A 12,611-nucleotide genomic window follows, 5' to 3' on the forward strand; every position below is an offset into this window, starting at 1 on the left:
GAAGAGAAATAGGAGAGAGAAAAAGAAGTGTCAGGAATAGCAGAGGAGAGAGAAGAAAAGTTAGCGTCGTTAGCATCTACTTAACGGAAGGGACCGATTGCACTCAAAATTGGAAACATGGGGACCAAAGGGATTCATTTTTGAAACCGGGGACAAAACGAAAATTCCGATCCGAACTTGGGGACTAAAAAGGTATTTAAACCTTATTAAAAACCAATAGTGCCTTGGTATAGAAATGTGATGAAAGAGTGATTTAGGTTAAATTGGATTCGATGTCTAATGACTTGGTTGGTTGAGAATGTGAATTTGATTGATTAAATCTGAACTATGAATTGATTTGTTATGATGAAAGTGATATGGTTTGAATTCGAATTATGAGCATGTATGCATTAAATATGTAATTTGTTTAAGGTGGTATGATTTCTTTAAAGATGAGTTAGTCTGTTTCATTGGAACTAAAGGATGTATTTTTTTACTTTAAATTTTTTTGTTATGTTTGTTGATGAGGATTATCTAAGAGACATTTAATTGATGAAATTGGTGATTCTTGAATTAAAACATAGTTATATTATAATCTTGTAAAGTATATTAGTTTGCAAATAGCTTAAAAAGAGTCAATTTGATCAATTAAAACTCATAGAGAAAGTTTCGACTTTTGATGCAGCGCCTGACACTCCTATAGTGTCATTGGGTGCAACGAAGTCAATGAGTTCACTGATTTGTTGAAATTGGGTTAGGTGCCACTTCTAGACCGTCAGACATTTTGAAATCAATGTTTTCCAAAGGGGGAGGAGGGAGGGGGGTAACTCCGAGCACCACTTACCTAACGCTAGGCATTATCCTGTTTTCCTATTATGATTAATCTCAAAAAATTTGGGCAATTGGATTGGGCTAAAATTTTAACAGTTGGTCCTAAACACATGGTTCTTCACTTTGACTTTTAGGATCTTTTATCAGAGGTCTATGGGTACAATAATGCATCTCACAGTTTTAATGTAATTAATGGAATTGAGTGTTATACTAATATAATAGAAAATGAATGATGAATTATTAACATATAATTTGAAATAAATAATAGGTGAATTATGTTGTGAGATGAGTTTGGATTGAGGTAAAATACATAAGTACGACATGGTATGATGATTTAAGATTATATGAGAATGTGTGATATATATGATGTGGTGTGATGAACGAGTTACGTGTGATAGGTTGTTCTTTGACTATTTCTTGTGACGTCACACACCCATTTGGTAATGTTTATTGAGAATTAATTAATATGAATTTAGTTTCTATGCTATGAAAAGGAATGTATAGATCAAAATAATTGGTGCTAAGAGATATGTTTTATGAAATTATGATATTTTTATGAGTATGAAAGTGGAGGAATGGAATGGAAAGATGAAAATTATTGAATTGTATGTTTGTATGGGTTTGTGTTTTTAAGGGAGAAGTGAAAATCCTTGTTAGTTTAGTGTCATCCATTGACTCAAGATACGTGTTGGGTAAAAGTCATCCTATACTCTACTAGATTTACAAACTCACATAAAGTATCATAGTCTAGGTTGTGAGAGTTGAAGGAGGCTCTTATAGTGAAATTAAGGGTAAGACTCCTTGTATGGCTATGCCACAAGTAACATATCTTGTCTAGAGCAATTTGATTGATTTAGTTAGGCCAAGTGGATCCGTGGCCTTTATTATAATCCACTTTTATGACAGATTTATAAGTGTCCAATATAAGTGAATTTTAACATAATATTGACACTTATCTTGTTTTAATTTTGTTTAGATTAATTCACTCATATTTAGTTTGTTTTGCAGTTCTTGATATCAAAAAGTCAAAGTGGAAAAATAAAGAAAATGGATGAATATCAAGTAATCTGGACAAAACTGACACTAGTGTAGCTGAGCTATAGAGTTGAGGCTTAAGCCACACAAGAAAACTCATTGCAAAGGAAAACCTCAAACATTAAGCCTAAAGCTAAGCCATGAAAACTCCTTCTCAAAGAACTTATCTCGAAAACAAGACCATCAAAGCATAAGGCTTTGGACACAATAAGAAAACTCTCCTGAGGAGGAAACCTCGAGCACCCACCTTTAGAAAGATCTGGAATGTAACTTTTACAACTTGAGCCCAAAATATGGAGCTTAAGCCCTGAGAGAGGCAGTTTGGAAATATTTGGAATAAAACCTCTACAACTCAAAGGCCAGAGCTGGAGTTAAGCACTGTCATAGATAGTTTATAAATACAAACTCATGTCCTCATTTTAGGGATTAAGTGAAGGATCAAATATATAGTAATAGAGTAAGAATGAGTTTGTGAGGCTCGAGAGAGATGCTTTCATTGTACATCTTATGTCTAGATATTGCTAGAACTGTATTGTAATATTTTATGAGTAGTTGAACTCTCTCGTATTCAGGTTGGATGTAATCAATTCTAATTCTCTATATTTTTACTTCTTGAATATGTATCTATGCTTTCATTCAATTTGTTTGTAAATTAGTTGTGCCGGTTGTTGGATGAACTGGTTATTCGTCTTATTTATTTATGTTTTTGTTTTGCAATGGTGGAGCAAGGTTGTGTGGTGGACCTTCAAATTAGGATTCACAGTGATGCAATGGAGTGTTTATTGGTTGCTTGTTCTTGCAGGTTGCTCGTGGCTCTATGGTGGTGCTGCGAATGGGTTGTGTAATGGAGGAGGCATAGTTGCTCATGGTGGTCTCTACGTCAATGGCTGGTGGCGTGTCATGGCAGTTGCCTCTATGGTGCAGGGTTTTGTGACGTTGTGTCTGTGGTTGACGACATGGTTTGATGGTAGCACCATGGTGGTATGGTTTGGTTAGAGTTTCTGATTTGAGGTTGAAGACGATAATGTGGTTTCTAGTTCATTCATCTCATTGATTTGATTCCACATTATTGTTCATTGAGCCACATAATTATTTTTTATAACGTCGTTCAGTCAATTTAACTACCAAGGATGCATTGTTTCAATTTTTCAAAATTAGGGACTCATTTGAGATAAAAAAAATAATTGAAAGACTAATTTGAGACTTCCAACCAAAAATGGAAACCTCTAAAATGATTAAACCAAAGAATAACATTCTTTTTCAACAATGGGCTCAAGGTTGAAGTAAAGTTGTGATGTGTTGTTGATGTTCTTGAATTGCTTTTTAACATTGTGCAAAGACACTTTAGTCATATTGTCAGTCTTGGACCAATCTTCTTAGTTGATGTATAAAGTGTAAATGTCCATGAAATGTTAAAATACTCATAGTCAATGTTGTATTCCTGTCACATAACCATACAATGATATAATTGTCACAACATTATCGCCTTAGGATTTATCATTCCACGTCAATGTAAATTAATACGATGTTAAATAAGTGTGGTTATAGATTTGGATTTCTCAAAATCTAGTCTAGATATAATAAAATGAATTAGATCTATAATCTATATTCATTTTAACTAAAACAATTATATTTGATTTTTTTTTCAATCCAATTTAAAATAGGTTAAATTTAGATTGAACTCATTATGTTAATTAGATGAAATTTAGTGACATTGATTTAATGTACATGTTAATTAGATATGGATTAGGCCCACTAGGTCGACCTTCTATCTGAATTGACTCGTCTCAACCTTGAGGCGAGATCGACTTGTCTTGATTCTTTAGTCTGAGTTAACTTAACTTGATCTTCAGTTTGCGGAGATTCAACTCTACTTAAGTTGATTTGACTTGACTTTTGTCTTAGGACGATTCAGTTCAACATTCGCTCTAAGTCGACTTGGTTCAACATTCGTTTTAGGTCAACTCTGCTCGATTTTGAATCCAGATTGATTTAGTTCAACCTAGTCTTTAATCGTTTTATCTTGACTTAGATGCATCTTGAGTTTGAATTTTCAAAATTGAAAAAACGATCCAATCTAAATTGAATTAAGTGAATAAGATTTAAAATTCAAAATCCAAAACTATAATTTAAATTTAGGATAAATCCATTCAAGTGAATTGAAAGCTATATAGATTTTAGATTATTATGTATTAGATCTCAAAATTGGAATTATTTGTCCCCACCCTTAACGTTAAACTACAATACAAATAGTACGTCCAAGCCTAACGTTGTCACGTGGAGCTTCATACATAACGGACTTTCGCGTCCAAAGGATAGGCCTAAGTATATGGAGAAGGAGGTTCTACTGAAGTAAGCTCATTCCAATTTTTCCACCACCACTTGAAAACTCCTTGATTTTGGAGCGTTTAAAGTGCTACACTTAAAAAGAGAATCTCATTCACCACGCAGGCATTACTTTTTGAGCCAGCATCACAACACGTGTAATCTTAGATGTGGTCGAAACATGTTAAAAACACGAATACAAATAAGACAGCAGATCCCAAAAATGGATATATGCAGTGGTGAATGTTTAATCTTCGTTGAGATGGTTAATATGTCACAGGGTGAAAAGAAAACGTAAGTGTCAATATTCTGCCTTAAAATATCCATAAAGTGTAAATGTTAAATATACGAGAACATGTTCCTTACTTCAATGAAGACCAGTAAAACAATGAAATTTAGGGTAAATATTTGCAGTTCTTTACAAAAGAGCCAACACCAAAATATTTAATCAAAATCGATTGGAATATTATACAACCAAAAGTATACCGCTATAGTGTTAAGCTAATGAATAAGATATGTATCCTAAACCAGTAAAAAGGAAACTAAAACAGACCAATGTCGACAGCTTTTTCATGTAAGATATGTAGTTCACCCCACCCCCAAACTCGGGGAACAGCTTACAATAAAGGGGAAAGATTGAATAATAATTAACGGTTTACAAGATCTATTCGTTAACTACTGACTCCATCCGAGAGTTAGTTGAGACTGCAGCCTTGAAATGAGGCTTGGAAGGGAAAATAAAAACAGAATTCGAAGAATTTGAAGGCTGGTATGCTGCTGAATATCTCACGGAAGTCATAGAAAATTTAGGTAACTGTTGCATGCCTGAGACAAGTGGGACAAGTTTGTAACTGAGAATGTGCTCAGATTTTGGAAGAACATATATAGTGTCATTATGATATCCAGATAATACAAAACTCTGTGCGTCCCCAAGTGAGTATTTGATTTCTTGCAGTAACTGTGTCTGGTTCGAAATTCTAATATAATACGTAAAGGGATCTCCTACGACGGCATAAGGGGGGCATTCAAAACTAACAATCAATGGTGGTAACTCCACGTTCACATCTGGCAGCTTTTGTTTAGTCACAACCCAAGATAATGTTGAAGTAGAAGCACATTTCTCTTCAATCCCAAGGTCTCTCCTCCATTTCAAACACACAGTTCCGAGACTGAGCTTAGAAATGTTCATATTGGAACTGACTGAGAAAACCTTCTTGAACACTTCCCCAGGAACAAGAAGTGCGGGATATGCAAGCTCCTCGCTTGCATGTTGAATAGAGCACGTCCTTTCAGCATTATCCTCTACTTCTATGCGCATGGACTTTAACCTTAACGGCAACTCAGTGCAGTTTTTTACGCTAACAATGAGCACATTCTTTTGATTCAAAGGAAGTGATTCTGAATGATTAGACTCTGAGGCTTGCTTACTCTTAGAGAGTAGCAATGGGTCTCGTCTGAATGGCATCAAATAATGATGGTTAAGAACAATAGCATTGTGCCCTTCAATTTGCAAATGCTTGTGAACATGGACTGTCTGTGTATTTAATTCATTACGGTAAGGAGTATAACCCAAAGATACATATAGCATAATTGGTTTAGGTCGGTGCCACTTGATTTCTAATTTGCATGACCAGGAATCCCCATTTTTAATAATGGGAACGGAAATTAATCCAAATGATTGCTGTATTTTCTTTATTTTGTCAGAATCTAACTGAGAATCATCTTCTCCTTCCGGTCCAGATATACCAACCAGCTGAACATGATGACTATCCAGAGCATATGGCTCATTGTCCCTTGGACTAAACAAGCCACCCCCCTTCACATCCACGAGATTTATCTTCAATTCACCTGAGTAGACATCATGTCCTTTAGAAACCAATGTTACGGGTACCAAGAAAACTTCTCCCACCAATGCAGGACTTGAGGCACCAAGATGCAGATCTACTTGTGGATCTTGTTCTTCAACTTGGGTGTACTTCTGACCAGATAACACGAGAATAGGATCCTTTATTGGAACAGTTTGTACACAATCCTCCAATGTCCAAAGAGGTAAACTATCCAGAGAAGCAGGGCTTTCGGCTCTACGGCAGATTGACAAGTGTGATCCAATTTTTGCAATAACAGATAGGCATTCAAGTTTTCCACTTTGATCTGGAAATCATATAATGAACCCAAATCACATTCAAGATAAAATAGCTACAGAGCAATTCTTCTAATGGTAAAACATATGTGTGTGCCAAGGTAGAAATAAGTGAGGCATACAAAACAGTACACAGACTGCTCTACTACTATAGAACCAAGGATAATATGAGGGACAGATCTTATTGAAAGACCACTCTGATAAATCCATACCAATTTTGAAAGACATATAACAGCTTCTGCAATATTTATAAATGAAATTTCATCCCAGTGTTAGCCAGAGATAGCATCATAAACAACATAAAGTATGGATGACAAGATACCAAGGCAGGGGACATCAGATAATATAGAACATTTGAAACGTACCAGCCTAGGTTATTTGCTTACAGAAACAATAAGCGCACTGAACTTAACAACTAAATAGCAAAATAAATTTCATCAAGAGCATCCGACTTACCACTTTGGATATCATAGGTCAACCTTAGCCATTTGTTTGATTCAAGTGAAAGAGACGGTGCCGTCTCTGTACGATGATGTTGAATACCATCACTAACTTCTACTGACTGAGACTTTTGGCCATTTGTAACAGAGAAATTGCAATTTGATTGGTTGAATTGGATTTCTAATCTATCAATCTCAACAGTAAGGGGTAAGTGTGAAAGAAGTGATACTGTAATCAAGGTTGATGCCCCAGGCTTGATTGACTGTTCATGGAAAGCAACTGATGCCAGCATCACCAACCTAAGAGGACTGACAAGATCAACCTCAAGCTGAAGTGATTCCTCAGTTGAGATCTTCAAATTACTTTGTTGTTCATTTGTTGACAATCCTGAAGCTCCACTGACAAGCTCAAAAACCTCATTGTGTACAATTTCTCTTTGCAGTAAATTTGCAGGACCAGCTGGACCAGTGTCTTGCCGGACACTAGTATCAGATGATACTGGCAAAGCAGCCATTTCAAGGGAATACTCCACAAAATCTTTAATAGCACCATTTTTCCTGGAGCATTCTCGCAGGTAACCCAAGACATCCCATAATAAAGTTACCCATCCCTCTTTTCTGTATAGGCTTGCTATAGTATCAAAAATTTGTTTTGCATTACTGATGTCACCTTCAGAAAAATATTCTCTGGCCATCTGGAACCCACAAAAAGAGCTCATCCTCAGAGTTTTAATACTGCCGTAGGATTCATATGCTTTTTTAAGAAGTGCTATAATTTCAAGTGAATCTCGGAACCTTTTTCCTTCAGAGACAGCATAGCAGATGTATTCTTCATCACTGAGACTGTAAATCCAAATGAAAACAATAGTTTACAAGATGTTAAATATCAAAATATGAAATTATTTACCACTCAACTAAGACTTACGGTAGCATTTCAACATTATCTCCTTGCTCAAGTAGTCGGGCAAATTGACCCACATACACTGAAGGAACAACAGATTCAACAACACTATCATTCTCACTGCTAGTTTCTGACATTGAGATTGCAAGCTCCAGCGCTGATCTCTTCTCACTCAAGTAGTGAGCTGCTAACTGTTTCAAAGAGATGAATACAATTACTCAGGGAAGTCTATAAAAGATACACATGAACTAATTCACAAAACAACTTCGCATGCACAAATAGATTATGATAAATCATTAGATTCTGATACAACATACATAAACACATTGCAAACACATAAATATGTGAGCAAACGACACTCACAGCACAGTTACAAGTTATGAAGGGCACCAAACTACTGATTTGAAGGTTGATAATTGTGAATAGAGCCAAATGCATTAACAATATAAATTATGAACAGAAAAGTGGGGGCAGGGAGAGAAAGGAAAAAAAAAAGCATGGAAATGGTAGAGTTAAAAATATATTAACTATAATCCATGTTATTAGTTTCTCCTTTTTAATAAGCATATATTCAAGTTCTATATTGACATTGAAAATTAGAAGCACCAAAAAGGATATAACTATACCACAATTGCTCCTCCAGCATCCCCCACAAATTGGAGGGAACAGAAACATAACTATTGAACACTTTGGAGTATTAGTTATGATATGATCCATCGTTTCCCTTCCCCCATATTTTCTGATTTCATGACAACATTTCCTTGTCCTTCCCATATTTTGCACCAAAAATAGCCATAATGTTTCACCAACATTAAGCCTTGAAGCAAGCATAAATGAATTAAATAAATGGAACGGAAGTATTAATAGAGACCTAAGTCACACTGAGAAACATATCAAAAAGCAAGTCATAAAACTATGATATATTTGATTCACCAAAACCACCTAGAATATCTGTTGAATCCGAGAGATTGATAAAGGTTCAAATTCTTGTGAATCAAAGTAGACTCAAGATAAGAACTAGGCATGCAAAATGAGAGAAGCTGAAGCCAAGATGACTCTCACAGAAGCATCAATGATCAAAACTAAATGAGATTGAAGTACTCACGGAAATTGATGGTTTGGATAGCCATTTTCATTGTAAATCCTTAAACAATATAACACCACAACTAAAAAGACTGACCAAGGGCATTAGGGTCACATTGAGAGGAGTCTGGGGAGGGTAGGCATATAAATCTTACCACAACAGAGGAGTTATTTCCTACATTTGAACCCAAAGAGAGAAGTTATTTGAATCCTGACCTCAAAGTCACAAGCTACAAACGTACCATTGCATCAAAGCTGGCACTAATATGTGAACAAAAAATCAAACCAGTATGCCTAAACAAGGTAATTAGATAAATGTTTCAACACATGGCTTGACAGTTTCTTTCCTAGGAGGCAACCACTGCCAAGTAAAGAGTCAGGTATCATAATTAAAAGCTACAAAACATTGAGGAAAAAGGATCGCTGCTCTAGAGTAGATGTAAATGACAAATAAATGCAACAAAGGTCATACTGTTGTAGTGGTGAGGGGATGAATCAAGAGAAAGTAGGATGTAGCAGGTACTAATAAAATCTACAAACTTACTTAAGATCATTTTGCGATGTAGGGAGAAGAAACAAAGGCTGTAATGAGAAAATGGATAAAATACGAATATATTTCAATTACAAGAGCGACATAGAATAATTGTTAAGATGTTTCACACAAAGAATAACACCAAAAAACATCAAATATGATTTGAACATTCCTAGCTTTAGGAGATGAGTTGGACCTAGTCTGTTTCTAGTAGTATGATGCCAAATTTTCTCCAGTCTTATTGTTGGAGTACCTTCAAATTTTCAGTCCTAAAAATTCATGTTTTAGAAGCCAATCTTCGGGCTGAGAGGTGTGTTAATATGTCTTACGTTGATTAGAAATATGATAGAAGAATGCCTCTTTCTGAGGGTATAGAGCAAACAGAAGTGATAAAGTCATTTCCCTTTCTCAACAACAAGATAGTTAAAGAGATGTGCTCACTTGGTAGTAATAGGCAGGATAATATTCCCATTCAGACATAGGTTTGGATAAAGTACTGAGGTTAGGTGAAGAGCTTTGAGTTATTTTTGAACTTGTCTCCAACAATTCACCAAATACCAAAAACTGCCTACTCATCCACTCCCAGTGAAGAAAAGTTCCTTCTGGTGCACCAACAAGCCTTTTATATGCATTCTTATGCTGGCGAAACCACCCCACCGCTTCTGCAACCTTCCCACTGTGCAGTAACAAGGTTGATATTTTGAAATGTAATTGTTCAGATATAGTTTTTATCTCAACTAAGCGTTGTACTGCCGGCAACCTTGTTGTCACCCCAACAATCTGTAGTATAATACAAACAGAAAACACATGTTATAAAACTTGGCTTTGTGAATATATATATATATATATATATATATATATCTTGTAAGCACACAAACATGTAAAAAAAGATAGAATACATGCACTTGAATCCAAATATAAGATTTTGTGTCAAAAACAAATTAAAGACAGAATAAGTAGAATTGAATCTGTTAAACATATGTAAAACTATAAAGTTAGTTGCAATGAATGCGCTTGGAGGATGTGAAACATTGCTACTAACAAGGCTCTGACTTATGACGGCAAAATACTGGGGGCAGTGATACGCTTTCTTTCATTAGTTCAAACAATAGACGTAAGGAAGTCATACAGCGCCAATAATAGCATTTTCAATATCATGATCCATAAATGGTGAAAACAAATTAAATAAAGAAAACACATTAAAACAACTCCACGCACCTCCCGCAGCGTATGATAGGCCTCCTCATAAAATTTCAATGCTTCTGTCCAGTCACTTCGGAATTCTGCATATACAGCAACCTAGCAATTCATGGCATCTAGATAAATAATGCACATTTTTTTTATATAAAAACACATAATATACAAATTCACAGAAGTTATACAGTAAATGAAATGGCACAAGAAAGTCAAAGAAAAATGTAATTCCAGATTCCATTTCTACCTTTTCTTTTTCATAAAAGCCGTTATATTCAATATTTAAATTGATATTACAGTCACAATTTCATCCCAATCTTCTACATTGTAGAAAATTGCAGACAAATGTCGGCACAATTGCGGTTGTATTGTGATGCAATCACACAAACCCAAAAACCTTGACCTCAAGGCGCTGGCAGACATTTTTAAAACCTTGGTTACTTCAAAAACGGAAAAGGAAAAAACGAGAGGAGGAAAAAGAATATTCTTACTTTGAAGCAGTAGCGAACAATCAACTCAACCGAGTTAGCATTCTTCTTCTCTATCCGCTGCTTAATCCTTCTCCCTTCTTCTCTATAATACGTGAGGGCCAATTCAGAAAACGTACTCGCCAGCCTACACCCAAAATCGACAGCGTCAAGAGAGAAAATCGACACAATTCCCAGAAAAATGTAGAGCAAGTGCATTGCACGTGCCTGTGAAGAGAGACTTTGAGATTGGCAGTGTCGTTAGGGTTCAAAACGATGACATATTTGGCATCTACCTCCGCTCGCTTCCGCAAGGCAATCATTCTATCTTCGCTGATCTCATCTGCATTGTTGCTCACCACGACAACCACCGCGAACTTGATGCTCCTCCCGCGAATCAGAGCCCTGAAAGGGAACAACAGAAGATAAAGCTACTATTTATAAACGAATAAAGAAAGTGTGTGTGTGTGAGAGAGACAGAGAGAGAGAGAGTACTTGATGGAATCGAGATCGGAGCAGAGTTGGAGCCACTGAGCGGGGTCACCGTTGAGGTGGTGTGAGGGGAAGAGAGCGGCGAGGAGAGAGGGGGATTTGGTGCGGTGTTTGAGGAGCCAATCGCGTTTGAGGATGCCGGGAACGACGGGCGAGGGTGACGTGGCAGTTGGATCCCGGTCCGTTTTGTTGTTGAAGAGATGGATGATTTTGGAGACGTCGGGGAGGGCTAAGGTGTTGATGGGAGGCTGCGCTGACAAGAAGTGGGTGGAGATGAGGGTGTGGAGCTCCGGGCACCCCACCAAGGACGCCAACGTCACCGGCGGAGTGCGCACCTCTTCTGGGTACTCTTCCATCGGATCGGATCCACTTCAAGAGCTGCTGCGTCTTTACTGTTTACTTGCGAATTGCGAGTTTCACTGCTCTTGATGCTGTTATGAAATGTGGATCAAGACCAACAAGGGACAGGGATTTCTCAAAATGCCTAAAATAACTTCTTTCATAAAATTATTTTACATATATATATTTTACTTCATCAAGTTCTCTCTAGAAATGGATTAAGTTTTTCTAATACCTTCTTACTCATTTTTAAACAAAATCATTTTGCAACTTAGATTTCATCTATTTTACTAATAAGTAGAAATGTGAATTCAATTAAAGCTCTACTAATCCGGCTCGACCTGGCTTAGGTCACCACAGATTGGTCACTTAGTGAGTTAACCCAATCCAACTCATTTATTAGTGAGCTAGAAAAATTCGAAGACAGTTTGATCCACCACATGTTAGTGGGTAAACGGGTTGGCTCACTGGCCACTTAATTACAATTTCTTTTAAAATAAAAAAAATTACAAAGTTTCTATAATTCAAACCTAAACAAATTTCACTCCCAAATTTCACTTCCAACATGAATATATAATTATTTTTGAAAATAAAGAATCTAAATAATTTTTTCAAGCAAAAAAAAATAATAAATATTTTTTTATAAAATTAAAATTAAATTTTAATAAAATAAATTTAGGTAGGTGGGTTGGTGGGCCAACCCGACCCATCACGGGTTCAACCTGCATAAGTTGGGTTTAAATGAGCCGGATTAAAATCTGATCAGCATAAAAAAAAATACAATTTTTTCAAATTCAACTCGACTCCAACCCGTGATGGATCAAATTAACCCACGGATTGTGACTCATTTTGA

The 12,611-nt window shown here is 36.2% G+C and overlaps 1 protein-coding gene across 1 annotated transcript; it reads right to left on the reverse strand.

Annotated features, from left to right (window-relative positions):
• Positions 1–4,611: 4,611 nt before the first annotated feature.
• Positions 4,612–11,907, reverse strand: LOC106768578 (trafficking protein particle complex subunit 11). Its single transcript, XM_014653808.2, has 8 exons — positions 11,423–11,907; positions 11,156–11,332; positions 10,952–11,075; positions 10,485–10,565; positions 9,708–10,046; positions 7,676–7,842; positions 6,767–7,593; positions 4,612–6,321 (listed from the first exon to the last, which is right to left on the reverse strand). Exons 1-8 carry the CDS (start codon positions 11,773–11,775, stop codon positions 4,835–4,837), a joined length of 3,555 nt encoding a protein of 1,184 aa, XP_014509294.1. The 5' UTR covers positions 11,776–11,907; the 3' UTR covers positions 4,612–4,834.
• Between the last annotated feature and the right edge of the window lie 704 nt (positions 11,908–12,611).

This window comes from Vigna radiata, chromosome 7 (genome assembly GCF_000741045.1).
Source record: "Vigna radiata var. radiata cultivar VC1973A chromosome 7, Vradiata_ver6, whole genome shotgun sequence".
NCBI lineage: Eukaryota > Viridiplantae > Streptophyta > Magnoliopsida > Fabales > Fabaceae > Vigna > Vigna radiata.

Excerpts from the sequence above, each read along its gene's own strand:
- LOC106768578 (XM_014653808.2), bottom strand. The coding sequence starts at position 11,775 with ATGGAAGAGTACCCAGAAGAGGTGCGCACTCCGCCGGTGACGTTGGCG. Across the intron at positions 11,076-11,155 it reads CTCAAAGTCTCTCTTCACAG|GCTGGCGAGTACGTTTTCTG; the intron begins GCACGTGCAATG and ends TTTTGGGTGTAG. Across the intron at positions 6,322-6,766 it reads GACCTATGATATCCAAAGTG|ATCAAAGTGGAAAACTTGAA; the intron begins GTAAGTCGGATG and ends TATGATTTCCAG.